Source organism: Suncus etruscus, chromosome X (assembly GCF_024139225.1).
Source record: "Suncus etruscus isolate mSunEtr1 chromosome X, mSunEtr1.pri.cur, whole genome shotgun sequence".
NCBI lineage: Eukaryota > Metazoa > Chordata > Mammalia > Eulipotyphla > Soricidae > Suncus > Suncus etruscus.
The window spans coordinates 54082115-54103476 of NC_064868.1; the positions used below are offsets into that span (position 1 = coordinate 54082115).

At 47.9% G+C, this 21362-nt stretch overlaps 1 protein-coding gene and 1 non-coding gene across 2 annotated transcripts; one reads left to right on the forward strand and one right to left on the reverse strand.

Annotated features, from left to right (window-relative positions):
- Positions 1-216: 216 nt before the first annotated feature.
- Positions 217-20056, reverse strand: PORCN (porcupine O-acyltransferase). Its single transcript, XM_049767282.1, has 13 exons — positions 19891-20056; positions 19089-19261; positions 17556-17748; positions 16803-16846; positions 16276-16457; positions 16065-16195; positions 14310-14435; positions 14048-14148; positions 11103-11179; positions 10952-11015; positions 10753-10838; positions 9737-9847; positions 217-644 (listed from the first exon to the last, which is right to left on the reverse strand). The coding sequence occupies exons 2-13, from the start codon at positions 19222-19224 to the stop codon at positions 543-545; spliced, it is 1353 nt and encodes a 450-aa protein (XP_049623239.1). The 5' UTR covers positions 19225-19261; positions 19891-20056; the 3' UTR covers positions 217-542.
- Positions 11844-11946, forward strand: LOC126000281 (U6 spliceosomal RNA). The gene has a single exon (XR_007492633.1). It is a non-coding gene; the product is annotated as a U6 spliceosomal RNA (small nuclear RNA).
- Positions 20057-21362: the final 1306 nt, after the last annotated feature.

The following is a 21362-nucleotide window of genomic DNA, read 5'->3' on the forward strand; positions in this document are numbered from 1 at the left end:
GCTCTTCCCCCACATCTAACTAGCCAGTCTGCCATGGCCCAACTCAAATCAAGCAGTGACTGTCTCGAACTTGTCATCTGACCATGAACAGTCATAAATGAACCATTAACTTATTTCAGCTTGCTCCCTCTTCAAGCTTTCCAGCTTCGAAGTTTTTGTTGGTGCTGTTTCTTCCTCCCTCACTCCTATTCCCCACTGAGCACTGAAGAAAGAGCCTTTTGTATATTTCCTACTTTTATTTGACAATAACGAACTATATAAAAAGGAAGAAGGAAGGCAGGGGAGGCCCTGGATCTCCCGCTTTCTGCTTCCCCAAATGTTCCCCAATCCTTATTCCTATGCACCAGCAGGGATCACCCCTCTTCCCGCCTTGCGGTGGGGGTGGGGATTGACAGGCATGGAAATGTATTTGCATGGGTGCATGGAAGGATCTTAGGAGGGTCAAAGATGTAGAGGGGTCAAGAATGTCTTCCGTCATCCTCCTTTAAGTTGGCTCTCTGAGAAGGAGTCTTGAGGGAGCTCTGAAGGTGCACAGATGTGTCTCAGCCTATGAGACGGTAGAAGATCCAACATCCAAAAGTGACCCAGTGACTGGCCCAGCTGAGCTCTGACCACTTGTGGACAGTGTATGCCATGCCGTAGCCCTGTGGGAGAGAAAGAGTTAACACTCTTACTCAGCAAGAATGAAGTTCTTGGGAAAACTCATCCTTCCTGAAAGGTAATGCTGTGACTCAGTCTTAAGAGAAGCCACAAGGAAGAGCTCAGGTACACAGGAAATGGTAAGTGAATCTAATCCCCTACCCCACCCTCTTGGGTGTTTTTTTTTCTTAAAACATTGTTAACAAAACAAGGAATTATCTGACCTAGAATTCTCTCCTTTCAAGAGCTCCATACATGAATTTATTTTTATTTTTGGGCCACACCCAGTGGCGCTCAGGGGGTACTCCTGGATCTGTGCTCAGAAATCACCCCTGGCAGACTGGAGGCCTGTATGGGATGCTTGGATTCAAACCACTGTCGTTTCTGGATGGCTGTGTACAAGGCAAAACCCCCTACTGCTGTGCTATGTCTCCGGCCCCCATACATGAAATTATTTTTTTGGTTTTTACGTCACACCGGCAGTGCTCAGGGTTTACTACTGGCTTCACACTCAGAAATCACTCCTGACAGGCTCAGGGGACCATATGGGATGCCAGGATTCAAACCACCATCCTTCTGCATGCAAGGCTAACACCTTGCCTCCATGCTATATCTCCAGACCCACATATATCAACTTTTTCAGGTGAAAAATGGCAAAGGGGGAAATTCTCAGTTAAGGAAAATATATGAAAATATACCCAGTCTCACATATAATCTTCCTAACTTTTGGCAAATATGCTGGAAGTCTCAGAGGCACTCTGTGGGTGGGCTAACACACACTGCTAACAGTGAGGCAAAAAGGGGACTTCTCCATATTGAATTCTAAAGTTTGGTTTATGCCCACGTGACTTCATGGGAGAATATTACTTGCTGCAGTGGCTATTACAGTAACAAAGCACAAGAAATAACTGGGGGGGGGGGGGCGGAAAGATAGCATGGAGGTAAGGCGTTTGCCTTACATGTACAAGGATGATGGTTTGAATCCTGGCATCCCATATGGTCCCCCGAGCCTGCCTGAAGCAATTTCTGAGCATAGAGCCAGGAGTAACCCCTGAGCACTACCGAGTGTGACCCAAAACCAATAAATAAATAAATAAATAAATAAATAAATAAATAAATAAATAAATAAATAACTGGGCTGTCCACAGATACCACAAAGATCAAACTATAGTGTCATATCTTCAAGGTAGAAAATGAATGATGACAGAGTAATATGGAAGATTTTTGAGAATTATTGTGGAAATAAGAAACATGCAGAAGCAACTGGTTCATGTATTAGGGCAGAAACCAGAGTAAGGGGCACTGGGTAGATAGCACAACAGGTTGAATGCAGGATTTGCATGCAGGAACCCTAGATTTGATTCTTGATACCACATGGTCCCTTGAGCACCAAAGGGAGTAATCCCTTCACCCAAAGCACTGAGCCAAGAAGAGCCACTGAACACTGCTGATTAAGAAAAAAGAAAAGAAAACAAAAGAAAAAGGAAGGAAAGAAAGAAAAGAAAGAAAGAAAGAAAGAAAGAAAGAAAGAAAGAAAGAAAGAAAGAAAGAAAGAAAGAAAGAAAGGAAGGAAGGAAGGAAGGAAGGAAGGAAGGAAGGAAGGAAGCAAGCAAGCAAGCAAGCAGAGTGGTAAGGCATTTGCCTTGTACGCGGCTGACCCAGGATGGGCCTGGACTCTATCCCCAGCATCCCACATGATCCCCAAGCCAGTAGCAATTTCTGAGTGCATAGCCAGGAGTAACCCCTGGGTGTCACTGGGTATGGCCCAAAAACAAGAAAGGAAGGAAGGAAGGAAGGAAGGAAGGAAGGAAGGAAGGAAGGAAGGAAGGAAGGAAGGAAGGAAGGAAGGGAGGGAGGGAGGGAGGGAGGGAGGGAGGGAGGGAGGGAGGGAGGGAAGGAGGGAGGGAGGGAGGGAGGGAGGGAGGAAGGAAGGAAGAAAGGAAGGAAGGAAGGAAGGAGGGAAGGAAGGAAGGAAAGCAGAGTGGTAAGGCATTTGCCTTGTACGTGGCTGACCCAGGATGGGCCTGGACTCTATCCCCAGCATCCCATATGGTCCCCAATCCAGTAGCAATTTCTTTTTTTTTTTTTTTTGGTTTTTGGGCCACACCCTGTGACGCTCAGGGGTTACTCCTGGCTATGCGCTCAGAAGTTGCTCCTGGCTTCTTGGGGGACCATATGGGACGCCGGGGGATCGAACCGCGGTCCGTCCTAGGCTAGCGCAGGCAAGGCAGGCACCTTACCTCCAGCGCCACCGCCCGGCCCTAGTAGCAATTTCTGAGTGCATAGCCAGGAGTAACCCCTGGGTGTCACTGGGAATGGCCCAAAAACCAGAAGGAAGGAAGGAAGGAAGGAAGGAAGGAAGGAAGGAAGGAAGGAAGGAAGGAAGGAAGGAAGGAAGGAAGGAAGGAAGGAAGGAAGGAAGGAAGGAAGGAAGGCAGGCTTGTTAGGCTTACCTTTATGAAATATTTTTTGAAGGAGAGGATTTTTGAACCACATTCAGCTGTACTCAGAGTCTACTCCTGGTGAGAGACAGGGGACTGTGCAGTGGGGAGTGGACTGGGGTTGGCTGCATTCAAGGAAAGCACTTTAACCCTTGTACTATCTCTCCAGCACTAGGCAGGATATTTTTAAATAACCTCTAAAATAGCAGAGGACAGATAGTAGGGATTAAGACTTTCCAGTGATGGAGCTGGAGCGATAGTATGGTGGGTAAGGTACCTGCCTAGCATATGGCTGATATAGGTTCAATCTCCAGCATCCCAAATGGTGCTCCAACACTGCATGGGGGTAATTTCTGAGTGTAGAGTGAGGACTAACCCCTAGCATCACCAGATGTAGCCCAAAGATAAAAAATCTTTCCAATGGGGCCAGAGAGATAGCATAGTGGTAGAGCATTTGCCTTGCACACTGCTGACCTGGGATAGACCTGGGTTTGATTTCCGGCATTCCAGATGGTCCCCCGAGCTTGCCAGGAGTGATTTCTGAACACAGAGCCAGGAATAACCCCTGAGTGCCACTGGGTGTGGCCCACCCCCCAATCTTTCCAATGAATATGTTAAATATTGTTTGGTTTGATTGTTTTGTTTGCTTTTTGTTTTGCTCCTGGCTCCGGGGACCATATGGGATGCCAGGGATTGAACCACAGTCTGTCCTAGGTCAGCTGCGTGCAAGGAAAATGCTCTACAACTGCACCACCACTCCAGCCCCTATTGTTTGATTTGAAACTATGTGAGGTACATTAGCTAGTTTAAATGTTTTTTTTTTTTTTTTTTGGTTTTTGGGCCACACCCGGCAGTGCTCAGGGGTTACTCCTGGCTGTCTGCTCAGAAATAGCTCCTGGCAGGCACAGGGGACCATATGGGACACCGGGATTCGAACCAACCACCTTTGGTCCTGAATCGGCTGCTTGCAAGGCAAACGCCGCTGTGCTATCTCTCCGGGCCCTAGTTTAAATGTTTTAATAAAAAAGTTATTTAGAAAGAAGCAAATCTCAGATTTTTCACAATCAAAAAATTAAAAAATTATTATTATTTTTTTGGTTTTTGGGCCACACCCGTTTGATGTTCAGGGGTTACTCCTGGCTAAGTGCTCAGAAATTGTCCCTGGCTTGGGGGGACCATATGGGATCAAACCGGGGGATCAAACCGTGGTCCTTCCTTGGCTAGCGCTTGCAAGGAAGACACCTTACCTCTAGCGCCACCTCGCCGGCCCTGAAAAAATTATTTTTAAAATAAAACTTAAGAGATGGAAAATAGTACAGCAAATAAGGTGATTCCCTTGCATATGGCTGACCTAGGTTCAATCCCTGGTACTGCACATGGTCTCCTGAGGACAGCCAGGAGTGATCCTTGAGCACAGAGCTAGGAATAAGCTTGAGCATGGCTAGATGTGGTTCCAAAACCACACACATGTATCATCTACATTTTAATTTTCTTTTTTTTTTATTTTTTTAGGTTTTTGGGCCACACCCTGTGATACTCAGGGGTTACTCTTGAGAGGACCATATGGGACACTGGGGGATCGAACCATGGTCCATTCAAGGCTAGCGCAGGCAAGGCCTTATCACTTGCGCCATCACTCAGGCCCCACATTTCAATTTTCTTTTCTGGAAGAACCTCACCAGTAGTACATTGTGATTGGAGGCAAACCCAATGCTACTCAGCTCAGCACTGCAGGCCTGAGATTTGATAGATTGTTGGCCCACCAAGTTGGGGGTCTTGAGGGACACTCTGGTAGGACAGAGGGGTCAATATGGTGCTAAATATTAAACCTAGGACCTAGAACATCCAAGCATGCACTCCACTGCTTTAAGCTATCTTCCCAGTCATACACCTTTTTATCTTCAATTCAATTACACTTCAAACTAGGGGTCAGAGCAATAATACAGCAGATAGTGTGCTTGCCTTGCATGTGGCCAAACTGACTTGGATCCCTGCCACCCCATGTGGTTCCCTCAAGCCCTGCCAGGATTCATCCCTGAGCACAGAGATAGTAGTATTTTCCGGCATATAAGATGACTGGGCATATAAGACGACCCCCTGGGGCCGGAGAGATAGCATGGAGGTAAGGCGTTTGCCTCTCATGCAAAAGGTCATCGGTTCGAATCCCGGCGTCCCATATGGTCCCCCGTGCTCGCCAGGAGCGACTTCTGAGCATGGAGCCAGGAGTAACTCCTGAGCACTGCCGGGTGAGACCCAAAAACAAAAACAAAAACAAAAACAAAAAAAAAAGACGACCCCCTAATTTTACAGTTAAAACATAGGTTTAGGACTATATCCGCTGTATAAAACAATGTTTCTGTGCTGCAACTGCATGTACCACAGTGAGTCAATCACAACAAACAAAGATTCAAAGGTTATACTGTCATAGACTTCCTCTCTGACTCTGGCCAATCTGAGCAGTCTTTTTACAGTGTAGATTTTTTTTTGTGGTTTTTGGGTCACACCCGGCAGTGCCCAGGTGTTATTCCTGGCTCCAGGCTCAGAAATTGCTCCTGGCAGGCACGGGGGACCATATGGGGCACCAGGATTTGAACCGATGACCTCCTGCATGAAAGGCAAACGCCTTACCTCTATGCTATCTCTCCGGCCCCTTACAGTGTAGATTTGGATACAGAACATTGTATAATTTGCATGCATAAAAAGCCTGCTTGGATTGGCTGAATTAGAGAGGCGGTCCGAGCAGCCTTGCAGTGATTGGTGCATGATGGAGTTGGAAAATTCGTTTCGTGGCAATATCCAGATGATTTTTGTTTAGTGGCATATAAAAATGTTTTTCGGGATATACTCGGTGTATAAGACGACCCCCAATTTTCAGTTGACTTTTGTTTTCGTTTCAAAAGTCGTCTTATACGCTGGAATATATGGTAAGCCATAAGCACCTCTGAGTATCCACCCCTTCAAAAAAAAGTTAAGGGGCTGGAGCATTAGTTAAGAGAACTTGCCTTGCATGGGCCTTACTTGGGTTCAATATCTGGCATCCTATATGATCACCACCAGGAGTGATTCCTGAGTGCAGAACCAGGAATAACCCCTGAGAACCACCAGGTGTGGCCCCTAAACTCAAAACAAAACAAAACAAAACATGATAAAGTTAAACTAAGAAAAAAAGAAAGAAAAACAAAACAAAACAAAAAGTTAAACTAAGAGTATGGAGAGTTAATTAGATGTATTGAATGCTATACAATGGATATCTGGATTCGATCCTTTCATGGTCCTCTAAGTACCTCCAGGAGCCACCTCAGAGCACAGATTTGGGGGTAACAGACAAACCTGAACTAAAAGAGAGTCTTTGCCTGTGGGAGCCCTGGTTTGATTCCTGGGAGTGCATGATCATCTGAGCACTGCTAGGAACCACCTCAAGCATTATAGCTATGGTTGGAAAAGGGGAAAAATGTCTAACTAAAAAAATAAAAGTCAGGGGCCGGAGAGATAGCATGGAGGTAAGGCGTTTGCCTTTCATGCAGGAGGTCATCGGTTCGAATCCCGGCGTCCCATATGGTCCCCCGTGCCTGCCAGGAACAATTTCTGAGCCTGGAGCCAGGAATAATCCCTGAGCACTGCCGGGTGTGACCCAAAAAAAAAAAAACCACAAAAAAAAAAAAAAAAAAAAAAAAAAAGTCATATGTTTTGGGGAGCTACACCTGGCAGTGCATAGGGCTCACTCCTGGAGGGCTTGTAGCACTGTATGGGATGGTGGGGATTATACCTGGGTTTGCCAAGTACAAGGCAAGTGCCCAAAAGGTACTATCTCTTGGCCCCAACAAAAGCCATAGGAATAAATGTAAATTTTACTTTTAAAAAGCAATAGAACATAGAATGTGCATGTTCTGTATAAATAAAAGTAATATATAATTATAAAATTCATTTCCTGCCACCTCTGCCCACCCAAATACACATTTTTGAAGTAGAATACAGAGTTTGCAAATTCTTTCTGAGTAAAAATAATATCTGGCAATACTTGGGTTACTCTCAACTCTGTGCTCAGGGTCACTCTTGGCAGTGCTAGGAGAATCATGTGGAGCTGGAAATTAAACCTGGGATTCCAGCATGCAAAGCATGAATGCCATTCAGCCCTTTGAACCATCTTCCTGGCCAAAAGAAAACATGGGAGCCAGAGTGGTAGAACAGTGGAAAGGCCTTGCACATGCCTGACCCAAAATAGATGTTGGGTTGATCCCTGGCATCCCATATGGTCCCCCGAGCTAGGAGTGATTTCTGAGAACAGATCCAGGAGCAACCTCTGAGTGCCTGTGTGTGCCTGGATGTGGCTAAAAAAAAAACTGGGAAAAAAACCCAACAACAACAAAATCCCATGTTTTAAAAAATTAGGCTGGTGGGTGTATGGAACATAGCTCAAGTGGTAGAACTCATATCTTGGTTGAAAATCCTGGGTTGGAATCCTGGTACCACAGGCCTCCAAAAACATCACAAAATAACTTTTGAGAGATCACTTGGGGGGCTCTTTTCTCAAGAGTTATTCCTTGCAGTATTTGGGGAACCAAAGTGTGGTGTCAGGGATTTAAATAGAGTCAGCTATATGCAAGGCAAGCACCTTCTTAACCCCTGTACAATTTCACTTCCAAAAAATAACTAAAATGGGTCCAGGGACTGAAGAGATAGCATGGAGGTAAGGCGTTTGCCTTACATGCAGAAGGATGGTGGTTCAAATCCCGACATTCTATATGGTCCCTCCAAGCCTTCTAGGAGCAATTTCTGATCGTAGAGCCAGGAGTAACTCTTGAGTGTTGCCGGGTGGGACCCCCCCAAAAAACAAAAACAAAAACAAAAAAGGGCTGGATGGGTAGCGCAGTGGTAGGGTGCTTGCCTTGCATGCCGCTGACCTAGGACGGGCCTCGGTTTGATCCCCCAGGGTCCCATATGGCCCCCCCAAACTAGGAGCGATTTCTGAGCGCACAACCAGGAATAATCCCTGAGCATCACTGGGTGTGGCCCAAAAACAAAAAAAAAATCAGGGATTAGAGAAATAATACAGCAAAGTATAATGGCTAGTGTGCTTGTCTTGCACATAGATGACTTGGATTCAAACTATGGTACCTCATATGGTTCCCCAAACACTGCCAGGAGTAATCCCTGAGTGCAGAACCAGGAGTAATTCCTGAGCATTGTCAAGTATGACTTCAAAACAAAGCAAAACAATTTTAGGATAGAGATGCATTTCAAGTAGTAGAATATATGAGCACCAATTTGCTCCTCCGAACTGTAGGGCCCCTAGAACACAGCCCTCATAGGTTGTGGCCCTATTAACCCTCAGCACCTCACTGGGACACTGCTACTAATGGGCTCCACAACAATAAAATTAAGTATGAAAAATTATAGGGACCAGAGCAATAGCATAGCAGGTAGATGCTTGTCTCGCTCACAATTGACCCAGGTTTTGACATTCCCTATGGCCTCTTGAGCCCACCATGAGTGATCCCTGAACACAGATTCAAGAATAAGTCCTGAACATTGGTGGTTGTGACACCCAGAATGAAATAAGGGCCAAGAAAAAGGTTTAAGGACTTTCTGCAGGCTTAGCATGCAGGAAGCAAGTGTTAAACCCCAGTACCACATGAACTCCCTAGCACAGTCAGGAATGACCTTGATTAATAAACTAGAGCCTACCTAAAAAAAGAAATGATTATATTTTGTTTTGGGGCTATACTTGGTGACACTCAGGGGTTACTCCTTGCTCTGTGCTCAGATATCACTCCTGGCAGGGTCAGGGAATGCCAGGCATAGAACTCAGATCTGTCCTGGATTGGCCTTGTGCAAGGCAAACGCTGTGCTGTATCTCCGGCCCCAAAATATGATTTTTTTTGTATTTGGGTCACACCTGGCGGCGCTCAGGGTTACTCTTGGCTCTGAGCTCAGAAATCGTTCCTGGCAGGACCATATGGGATGCCGGGATTCGAACAACAATCCGTCCTGGATTGGCTGCATGCAAGGCAAAAGCTCTACCACTATGCTATCTCTCTGGCCCCAAGAAATAATTCTTAAAGAAGAGCTGGGACCAGGACTGGAGAGACAATATAGTGGTTAGAATGGGGTGCTTGACTTGCATGTGGTCCATCTGGGTTTATCCTGAGCCTTGCCAAGAGTAATCCCTGAACACAGAACCAAGAGTAATCCCTGAGAACTGCCTTGAATGTCCCCAAACCAACACCCACCAAAAGAGGGCAAAAAAACCTAGAAACCAGAGAGTTAGAGAAGTGAAGAAGGCATTTGCCTAGTTCATCCCAAACACTGCATAGAATTCCCCCAGAGCACCACCAGGGGTCATTCATGAGCACTGAGCCAGGTATAGTCCTTTGGGCAATCTGCACCCCACCTCAAGAATAGATAGCCTCTTGAATATGCCTACCCCTACCCCAAGTAAAAGCTGGGGTTAGTACTCCATGTCTACAAAATAAAGTTTAAAGTTAATTCTTCATATTTTACATAATATACCACTTCAACAAAAAAACAATAGAAAGAAGATCTGAGAAGATCTGAGGGCTTAAGCACCCTGCTTCAGCCTCCCAACCTGGTCTGTGTGGTTCCCACGAATCTGTACCAATATCCCTGGGTCACCCTACCCCAGGGCCCCACCTCACCTGCTCCTCTGTGGTGTCATCCACATCGACATCGAACAGGGAACCCAGGTAGGACAGGTGGAAGATGGCTAGGGCCCCAAAGAGCAGGTTTAAGGCTCGAACCCCCAGGCCCTGTGGGGGATAGAGGGCTTGGCACCTGGACTTGTACTCCATCATACTTGGGTAGGGGAGCCCAGGGAAGATGCTCCAGGCCCAACGAGTCCCATGAAGGAGGATGTCCCGGCATCAACTGGGGTAGGGATGGTAGTTCAACTCCTACAGGAGCTCAAAGGGTATCCAAGAATGAGGGTGCTGTTAACACAAAGGCATCCAATTTGGGGAAGACCATAGGATTGGGGAAAAAAGGCAGAATGATGGTGAGAAGCATGAGTGATAGGGTAGGAGAGATATCACCTGAGGATGTCCAGACTTCTTATCACTAACTGAATGCAAATTCACACAGAAGTAACCCTAGGCCCACAGCTCCTGCCATTCTCTCCCCATGCCCTCTGGACAAGCTATACCACTTCTTGGAGGTTACTCAGGGACACTGTGGGCCCTCTTCAGGTATGGTCTTTATACTTGCTGCTCATTTGGCTTGGAATACCCCCCTCCTCATTTAGGCTAAAGATCTTGTCAATTCTCTATGTAAAATTTAAATTTTTCACTCTCGACAATGCCTAAGCCTTCCTTAAGTATTTTCTCCTTTCCACTAATCACAAGCTACCAAGCTTGAAGGGCTTCTGATGTTTTGAATATCCTGTCTTCTCTATTGAAATGTTGGTCCCCAGAGGGACTTTGTCCATTTGGTTCACTGTTGTAGTTCCAGCACTCTAGAATGGTGCTTTGTCTCCACATGCAGCAGCCACTGGATAAATGTTAGAGAAATGTATGCCAGTGATGTAAGGTCTAATTAGGGGTCTAGCCCAAGCATCAAAAGAAACCAGGCACCCTGGGGGTAGAGCTAAGTTGGTTACAGAAATGCCCTCTGTGAGGGAGGTAGTGGGGTTATCAAGGAGCCCAGGCTGAGCCCTCACCAAACGATGCTGGTGCAAACAGTCTGGGGGGCACCGTTTTGACAAGATGCAGGCATTGAGGATCCGAGCCAAGCGCTTCCGAAGGACTGGAGCAGCAGGCATGGGAGAGAAGAGGATCAGGTTAGCTCTAGAGAATAGCAGTTCCATCCTCTCCCCTTCCAATCTTCCACCCAGTCTGCCGGCCCAGCTTTGCACTCACCATGCTCCACATATGTGATAAACGCAAGGGACAGCAACACTGCAGCCAGATGAAAGCTGAAGCCCTGGGAGATGTGAGGATGAGGATGTGAGGGAAGGGTCCCTGCTACCCCTACCCTGCTTCCACCCTAATCCAATTTTGCCCTGCTCACGTGCAGTAGGGCACTGGCTGCATAGGTGACCAGCACAGCCGAGAATGTTCCCAGGCGGAGAGCATTTTTGAAAACATCTAGAGGGAGGAGATGGGGGTTAAGAATCTCATGAGAGCCCCTGGCCTTCTGGAGGGCCAGGTGCAAAGGGAGGAGACATACCTTAATCCTGTTGTAACCTCCAGGAAAAATAACATTTATGGTGACCTCAAATTTCACATGTCCAAAGTGCAGTTTTTAATTATTATTATTATTATTATTATTATTATTTTGCATTTGGACCACACCATGTGGTGTTCAGGCTTACTCCTGGACTCTGCCTTCAGGGATCACTCTTGGTGGGGATCAGAGGACAAGGACCATATGGGGTGCTAGGGATTAAATTTAGGTTCGTCACATGAAAAGAAAGTGCTCTAACCAGTATTCTAGGGCTCTAGCTACCCCTAGCTCTTTTATATTTTTAGTCTCAAAGAGGTGGATTGGGGTATGAGAGGGAATCTGGGGATACTAGTCAAGGAAACTTGACACTAGGGATGTGACTAGTGCTGGAACATAGTATATCTAAAACTCAACTATCAATACCTTTGTTAATCATGGTATCTTAATAAAAATATTAATTTTTTGGTTTGGGGGCCACACCCAACAGTAGTGTTCAGGGGCTACTTCTGGTCAACACTGCTTGGGGACAATATGATTCTGGGGACCAAACCTGAGCTTCTCACATACAAAGCATGTGCTCTGTGTTTGCTTTGGCAGCATATATATTAAAATTGAACCAATACAGAAAAGATTAGCATTGCCCCTGCGTAAGGATGACACACAAATTTGTGAAGTGTTCCATATATAAAAACAAAACAAAACAAAAATAACATGGGGGCCGGAGAGATAGCACAGTGGGACCTGGTTCAATTTCTGGCATCCCATATGGTCCCCCAGCCTGCCAGGGTGATTTCTGAGTGCAGAGCCAAGAGTATCCCCTGACCAGTGCTGGGTGTGGCCAAAATACCAATCAATTAATAAATATATAAAGTTTAAAAAATACAAAGCAGGGCCAGAGAGATAGCATGGAGGTAAGGCGTTTGCCTTGCATGCAGAAGGACAGTGGTTAGAATCCTGGCATCCCATATAATCCCCTGTGCCTGCCAGGGGTGATTTCTGAGCATAGAACCAGGAGTAACCCCTGAGCGGTGCCGGGTGTGACCCAAAAAAACAAAAACAAAAAAAGGAAATGGTGCATACATGCTTTTTATGCTTGAGATCCTGAGTTTGAGTCTTAGCCCACTACAGATTCCCACACACTACTGAGTATGGCCTTGAAGGTCTGTGAACACTTATGGAGTGGTCTTGGTGGCATCCCGTACTGCTGACCTTGAGCAGTGAACCATCTGCTCTAGTTGGCTGAAGATCTCTGAGAATAATCCCCAACCCCTCCTAAGAACTGCTTTTAAGCTCCCTCCAAATCCTTGCCATGATCTTATAAGACCAGACCCCTGTCATCTCTTCAACCTCATTGCCTCTCTGTGCTCCCCCTTATTCACTATGCCCCCACCTTACTTTTCTACTTGCTGTTCTGCCAGTGGACCAGACCTAATTCTACCTCAGTGCCTTTGCACTGACTGTTGCCTTCATCATTCATCTCCCTTACTTATTACATTGCTCACTCACTCATTCTCAGGTCTTGGCTCAAAAATTCCCTCCCTAGGGTGATTTTCTCTGACTAATTTATTTAAAAGTCTGGTCTTGAGGCTAGAGAGATAGCACAGTGAGTCGGGCATTTGCCTCGCACGTGGTCAACCCAGGTTCAATCCCCGGCATTCCATACGGTCCCCTGAACCTGCCCGGTGCGATTTCTGTGTGCAGAGCCAGGAGTAACACATGAGCACCAGTGGGTGTGGCCCCCAAACCAAAACTAAACAAAAAGTCCAGTCTCATACCCCAACTCCACTCCTGCTAAAATCCTGGATCATCGTGGGTTTTTTTTTTTTTTTCGGCCACAGTCGGCAGTGCTCAGGGCTCTGCACTCAGAAATTGCTCCTGGCAAGCTCAGAAATTGCTCCTGGCAGGCTCAGGGGACCAAACCCGAGTCTGATCTGGGTCAGCTGCATGCAAGGCAAATGCCATATCACTGTGTATCACTCTGGCCCCCAATCTTGGATCTTTGTCTGTTCCTTTATTATTATTAATTATCAGAACACTTATCACCACCTGAACTCTTATTTGTTTTGGTTTGAGTCACACCTAGTGGTGCTCAGTATTGATTCCTGGATCTGTACTCAGGAGTCACTCTTGTTGGGGCTCAAGGGACTCTATCTGATGTCAAAGATTGAACCCATATGTAAGGAAAGCTTATTCCCCGCTGTCCTCTCACTCCAGTCCCCCACAGGAATTCTTCTGTATTTTCTCTCTTATGTATAATCTGCTGCTCTCATAAAACTAGTGAGTTCTAAGGGCAGGGATGGGACCAGATAGCATACAGAATAAAGCTCTTGTGTTGCATGTGGTTGACCCAGGTTCCATCCTCAACACTTTACATATGTGGTTTCCATAGCCCCACTAGAAGTGATCCCATGAAGTTGGAGCCAATAGTATAGCATGTAGAGTATTTGTCAGGTGAACCAGGGTCAATCTCTGGAATCCCATATGGTACTGTGAGCCTACTAGAAATGATCCCTGAGCACAGAGTCAGGAGTATGCCCACTGTGGCCCCCAAACCCCAAAAGAAAAAAATAAGTGATCCTTTGAGTACATAGACAGGAGTAAGCCTTGAACATTTGGAGTGAGTGTGGCCCAAACTCACCCTCTCCAAAAAGCAATGACATCATAAGGGCAGAGATTCGAAGTGTTTGACTCCTGCAATGTTCAATACTCAGTATGGAGTAAGTATTCAGTGCATATCTGAAGTGTGACATGTGAAGGGTCTTTCTGTGAGATGTGGCTTGGTGACTTACAGTTATTTAGCCAGTAAGACATGGGCAGGTTCCAGCTTGTAACAACTTCCACCATGGACCGGGGCAACTCCACATTCAGGGGCCTAGACACAGTTAGATCCCTGTGGACAGAAGAGATAAACACATTGATTTGGGATCTCCACTCATCTGACTGCTATACTTTTCTCTGGCCTCTTTCCTCACCCAGGAGCACCTGCCCTCCTCCCTGCAGCTCTTCCCAAGAGAACCCCTTAGGAGCAGGGCCCTCCAGTGGCCCTCCCACCATTCCAAGTGATCCTTCTCCTCGGTGAAGCCAGCCCCTGCCAACGTGGCTGTGGCCTCAGACAGAAAACCCACGAAGTAGTTGCTGAAGTGGAAGGAGACCGCACTCTCATAGGCCCGCAACCACCTGGAGAGACAGGAATGAGGGGGTGGAGAGGAAAAAGCAAGCATCAGGTCCCGTGCAGCCCACTAACCCACCATTAGTCAGCATTGCCAGCCCCACTCAATGGACTTACCTTACCATGGCTCCCCTAGGGCCCCTAAGGGGTCAGGAAGGCAGCAGAGAAGAAAGGAAAAGAGTCAGAGAGACCCTGTAGGCTGGCCCAAGTAGTGCATTGACAAGACAGAAACATGATGGTACAAGTCAGCCGGCTGTGATACGCACACACATGCCAATGGTTTAGTGTCATGTAGCTCAAATGACACAGGAGCAGCCTGATAATAGGCCAAGCTCCTGCATCTTACTTGGTGGGACTGCCAGTCCCTGAACCAGTCAGTTGGAGATCACACATCACAGCCTCTATCTATTGGGGGGGGGCAACACAAATCGTAGCAGCCAAATACCCTGCCTCTAGTTTCACTCAGTGATAAGAGGTGGGCAGAAGTACTTTCAGTTAGGCACAGAGTCCATCAGCATCCTGATGTGACCTCCTCCAGTCTATACTCCAGAGAAATCACTATGTCTATCCATGCTTGAAATGGTCCCAAAGAGACCAAAGAAGTCCTGTACTGGGCAAGGCAGAAGTTCTGGAAGCAGACCTGTGGTGACTATCTGGTTACTTTTTGGGGCAATACTAGAGATATCACTTGAGCTTGTTGAGCCTCATTCAGTATCTGCTAGAGTCAGCAACCAGAGTGAGGGAGGGGTGACACATGAAGCAGTAGGATAATATTATGGAAGATGAGAGTTGGGTCACCCATATCTGTGCTCAGAGCTCAGGAAGAACCCTATGTAGTGCCAAGGATTAAATCGAGGTCAGTTGTGTACAAGACAAGTACTGTCTCTGCTGTCCTATCTTTGGCTCCCCCAAAATTGGTAGTTCCCCACCTAGAGTTCAGTTCTGCAGACAGGGAAGATTCCTTGGTTCCATATCACATGACTAGAGAACAGAATTGACATACACACACAACATGCTTCTATCAGTCTCACTAATGGCTCAAGTTATCCACAGGCTAGATGTCTCTGACAGTTACACACCCCATTGGTAACAAGGGCACAACCAGCCAGACTGTCATTCCCAAATGGGAGGTCAGTGGGTGCTCAGCAAACCATGAGGATGGTGCTGATGACCTGAGGCCCAGAGGCAGATCAGCTTGGTATGGCCAACTAATACATATGTCTTTTCCCACTGCAGACACATGGCCCCATTTCTAGCAGTGAATCTAGGGCAGATGGACACAGTCTGTGTTGTAGTGTCAGCTGGATACAAGTCCCAATGCTCCGTCAATCACACAGACAACCCATACTCTCTTTCAAGTAGAGTGGGGGTGGTAGATGGGAACACAGATGGCAACTTCTAGAACCAATCAGTCATTGACTGCACTCCCAAACCCCATCTGCCACCCCGCCCTCCCATCCTGCCAACAACCCCACGCACTCTCAGAACCTGCCCTCATTTACCTGGCCTTGCGTTTCTTGCTGTAGTAACAGAAGACAGACAGAAGTATTAAGAGAGAGGTTCAGATCTGGGGAGACCTCAGATCCCTACCCAACCCCCTCACTGCTGGGCAGAGGCCTTGAAAGCTGTGTGCTCACTTGCGAAGGAGGCGGTCGCCATCGAGGGGGATGAAGTACGGGAAGAGGTAAGGGCCCACACAGGTGGACAGCACAAGGCACAGCAGGGCCAGCACCAGGCTCCGGGCCACCTTCTGCAGCCATTGGCGGCTCTGTAGTGATCAAAACTCCATGAGCAATGCCCCTTGGTGGCTCCCACAGTCCCTGCCCACCTGTTCTCCCAGGACCTCACCAGCGGGCGGCCTTGGACAGCCTGTAGGTAGCTATGGAAGGATATCCATGGCCCAAAGACGATGGTGCCCACGAAGTAGAGGTAGCCCATGAACTCCACAGGTGAGGGCACAGCACCCACCTCGCCCCGGTCCAGGTCGAAGCCCAGAGATACCGCTTTCATGGCCACGATCATCTGGGCCCCTATGTGTGGTGCCCACGGTTATGTTCATAGGCGGAGAGTAGGGCAGCATGGAAGGGTGGAGAACATCATGTGCGAGATAGAAAAGAGGAGGGTGGGGTATACAGGGAGGCAAAGAGCCAGAGAAAAGGTGGGCCCAGGCCAAGCAGACACCCTTTACTTCAAGACCAAGGTATATATACAAGAAGGCCCAGGAGGACCCAGGGAAAGGCATGGTAGAAAAAAGAGACAGATACCAGGGTAATCTGAGACTCAGAGGAGTGGGAATCACAAGATTAAAATTGTGCAAGGAAAAGCCAGTGTAGGTAGTTAGAAGTGGAATGGGTGATACAGCCAGGTCTGCCTACCTCGCATCTTGTGCCATGTCACTGTGTCCACCATGTGCATCTCACTGAGAAAAAAAGGGGGTGGTTTTGGTCTCCCCTGGTCTCAGAGACCACAGTGGGGAAGGGAGAGGGGCTGAGAGGGAAGGGACAGCAACTCAGGTGCACAGAAGGCTAGCACTTCCTGCCTTGCATAACCATTGTTTTTGGTTTGGTTTTTGGTTTACACCCAGAAGTGCTCAAGGGTTACTCCTGGCTCTGTGCTCAGAAATCATTACTGGCAGGCTCAGGGGACCATATGAAATGCTGGGAATTGAATCCGGGTCCCTCCCGGGTCGGCCTTGTGCAAGGCAAATACCCTACCGCTGTGCTATCTCTCTGGCCCCCTAACCGGTTTTTTTTGGTTGTTGTAGTTTGTTTTATTGTTTTGTTTTTTTGGCCACACCTGGTGATGCTCAGGGGTTCCTTTTGGCTCTCTGTACTTAGGAATCACACCTGATGGTGCTATAGGGCCATATGGGATGCTGAGAAACAAAACCGGTTGAGCTGTGTGCAAGGCAAGTAAGTACTTGCTGTACTATCTCTCCAGCTAGTCCTACATAATTTTAAGAGGATTCTAGTCTCCAAAATTCCCTCCTCCAGGGGGAGCCCAAGCTCATACAGCCTTGGGAAAAATAACCAAGTTGCCTTGGGAAAAAATAATCACCAACCCCATCCCCACCCTGGATATCCCTTTGAGGGCCTTGTGCCCACAATCCCCCTCATGCACACCCATACCCCATAAGCAGGTAGATGAGGATGGTGACGGAGAGGAAGACACCCCGATGGGAAGAATGTCGGCAGAGGAACAGCACGAGGTAGCACAAAAGGCTGAGTAGCACGACCCAAACCATGTGCAATTGGAAGAAGTGGTAGAGGCTGAAGAAACCACCGGCCACGGTGCTTGCATGCTTCAAGTAGGAGGGTAACCCTTGGATAAGAGAGAACAGGGGAAGTTTGGGTGGGTTGGTAGGAAGAAAGGGTCCCATGGGCCGAGCATGCACCCTTGAAAGGCCCTGAGGATGGATAGTGGTTGGGTTGGAGTGGGCCTTGAGTAGGTAGGTGTTGGGGAGCTGGAGAGGTGGCAGGGCCTGGGTGGAAAGCAAAGAGAGATTTCCCAAGGGGGCTAGATAAAAGATGCCTATTGATTTTTAGTGGATAATACTGCAACTGTGTCCAACTGATGACTAAGGTTGCAGTGGTGGAGAAGGTTGTCTTTGGGGGCTACACACTGAAGGATAGAGAGTGAAGTATCATGATGTCAGCAGGGGTTTGGGTGACTCAGAAAGCGAGTTAGAGAGGAAGATGGCTAGAGCTAATAGGAAAAGATCTTGACAGCACAGATGTGTGTTCATTGTACTATTCTATTACTTTTGTTTTGGGGCCACACCCAGCGGCACTTGGGGGTTATTCTTGGCTCTGTACTCAGAAGTTTCTCATGGCAGTCTAGGGGACCATATGGGATGCTGGGGATCAAACCTGGGTTGGCCACATGCAAGACAAAACCCCTTACCCACTGTGCTATCTCTCTGGCCCTTCATTGTACTGTTCTTGAAAGTTTGCTGTAACTTTGAAATATTTCAAAATGATAAACCTGGGAAAACATATTTCAAAGAAAATAATAAGCAAGTGTTGAACACTTTTGAGTTGTGGGTGTGCAGAAATCTTAGTATCCTTTAGGAATTTTAGGGTGCCTTATCATTGGGCTATAGATTTGCAACCAATGGAAAACATTCTAGAATCCTCAAATCCAAAACTCTCTTTAGGTCCTCAAAATTCAAATGCCAGCATTTGGGTTGGCTTTGGACAGTACCACGGATCAGTCCCAGGACCTTACATATATAAAGCAAGTTTTCTACCACCAAGCTCCACCTCCCAATGGTAACATTTGGGAAGCCACCGATGTCAGAATACTCGAACCCTGCCATTGGGGTGGGGAGAGTATATACAGGATTCCACAATCCGCTGGCATCAGCATTTTACCATCTTACCACCTTGTGCTAGGACTCCAAGATCCAGAGCCCAGGAACAGATAATGGTTGAGTTTGTCATGGCAGGATGTGGTTTGGCTAGGGGAGCATGGGCTGGCGGAACAGAGAATGTGGAGGTGGTGAAATGGCACTTGTTTTGGAGGGATGTGGTGGGCAGGACATGTTGAATCCTGGCTTGGCCTGGCAAGATGTGGCAGGAAAAGGTGGGGCTTGGCATGCATAAATGTGGCAAATGTGATATGGCCGGGTGGTGGGAGCACATTGCGTGGCAGGCACTTACCAAGCCTCCAGAGGAGACGGCAGGTGAGGCAGATAACAAGGAGCATCCAGATCTGGTCAAGGCCCTGCTGGGCAGTAGGCAGAAGACAGCCATGCAGCAACTGCTGGAAAAATTCCTGGCGGCTAAAGGTGGCCATTGCAGACCCCCACAGATGTATGGACAGATGGATAGACCTGCCAACGGGGAGAGGGTGGATACAGAGGGAGCAAGGATAACTTACTGGGCAAGGGATGGACACGAGCACTGAGATTTCAGCATGGGTCAGCCCAAGTCGTGCATTCAAAATACAGGAGCATTTAGGAAGACTGTGTCAGGCACATTAGACTGAGCCACAACTGTGTGCATATGGGTGTCCTGGGTGTGCACATACAGTCCAATGTCTCTTGTTTGCTTTGAAGGCCCCCCTCTAAGGAGAGTGAATGGTGTATAGGCCCCTACAGCAAATGGGGGAGAGGTTCCCCAGTTTCCAAGATACAGTCACTTCGTGGAGGGCAGACAGGGAGATCCTGTGACACTCAGGGCCTTGTGCATCTGTCCTTGTACGGTTGTGGGGGGGTTATCCTGTATCCTCTGGGCACCACATCTCACCCCCTCCGGGCTGCCACAGGCTACCAACAAAAATCCCTACCTAGGCCTGGAGTGGGTAAGGAGTTGGAGTTGGTGGTCGGGGTCATAGCCGGCAGGGGAAGTTGGAAGGTGTTGGAGATGGAGGGAGGGCCCAGGACACGCGCTGCAAATCGTTGCGGGGAGGCCGGCTCTGGATAGGAACCGGGGAGCCGCGAGAGCACTCCTGAAGACCTACCTGGCCGAGAAGGAAGCCACGGTCCTGGGGGCCGGGGACACACTGCCACCTCCACCGTCGCTGCCTCCTCCGGGCAGCCTCCCCCGCAGGCCGCAAGGCCGGGACCAGCTGCGGTTCCCAAGGCGGCGCGGAAGCGGGCCCTTTAAATTCGGAGAGAGGCCCAGCCGGTAGAATCGGCCAATGAGCGGGCAGAATCGGGGCGGAGCCGGAGGAGGAAGGGAGCAGGAGGATGGAGGGAAGGAGGTGGAGAGGAGTGCAGCGCCCGCTCACACCGCATTCACTGTCTGCCTTCTGGCACTTTTAGCTTTCTTTGCTGTTCCAACCTCTAATAGGCTTCTAGAGATCTGGCTTCCCAGCCTGGAGAGTTGAGATAGGAAAAAATGGGGGAGGGAGGAAGGTAAGCCTGCTCCCTCCTAAATTGCTCTTTTGCACAAGTCACTTACTGTTATTGTGCACAGAGGTGCTTTGGCAAATCCACTCTTGCCCCTCTTTTTCGTTACAAGTCTTCTCAGCCAGAACCCCTTTAGGAACACAACTTCAGCCCCTATCCTCCAGGGACTCCTTGGGAGCACTTGGCTGTTTGATGAAAATAAATTTGCCTACTTAATTACCCACTGTAATTGAAGGTTAAGCCGGCAACTTGCCGGCGTAGCCTGTGAGTCAGGAAGCAAGGACAGAACACGGCAGGGAGGCGGGGCATTGGTAAAGCACAGCACCCCCGGAACAAAGGCTTGTATGGGACATACCTACTGGGGGATTTTATGCAGCACCTGCCCTCAGACTTCTCCACTCTGGAGTCTCTGAGGACTGCTCTGTCCCTTTTCCAAAAGGAGCACTGTTTGAGAGCACACTACAGGCTCTAATGCTCTCTGATGTGGAAGAGAAAAGGAAGTCATGGTTGAACCGGATCGCACTTTAAGCTGAGAGGCTAAGGAAAATAAATTCTAATCAAATGAATGCCTGTTAATACAGTCAGGGCCAGGTATGCCTTACTCCATGCACGTCAGTGGTTCTTTACGTTAAGCAAAAGAGCATCAGTTCTTTGCTGGTAAACATCGATGGCAACTTGAAAGTCTGTCTAAGAGGGTTAATGTGAAGTTCAATGGAACTTCAACTCATTACCAATCGAAAGGATTTAACATCAGAGTATGTATAGATAATAGCTACATGGACTAGATGCATGGAAACAAAGTCCTTTCCTTAACAGACAGCAAATCAAACATTTCAAGAATCAGACTGAATTCTTGGGCCCAGAGAGATAGCACAGCAGGTGGGCATTTGCTTTGCAAGTGGCCAAACCAGGGCAGACCTGGTTGGATCCCCCACATCCCATATGATCCCGCAAGCCTGCCAGGAGCGATTTCTAAGCGCTGAGCCAGGAGTAATCCTTGAGAGCCGCCGGGTGTGGCCCAAATGCCCCCCCCCCCCCACAAAGAATCAGACTGAATTCTACATTTTTCCTTCAGATGTCA

Excerpts from the sequence above, each read along its gene's own strand:
- PORCN (XM_049767282.1), bottom strand. The coding sequence starts at position 19,224 with ATGGCCACCTTTAGCCGCCAGGAATTTTTCCAGCAGTTGCTGCATGGC. Across the intron at positions 14,436-16,064 it reads GGCGACCGCCTCCTTCGCAA|GTGGTTGCGGGCCTATGAGA; the intron begins GTGAGCACACAG and ends CTGTCTCTCCAG. Across the intron at positions 14,149-14,309 it reads GAGAAGGATCACTTGGAATG|GGATCTAACTGTGTCTAGGC; the intron begins GTGGGAGGGCCA and ends TTCTGTCCACAG.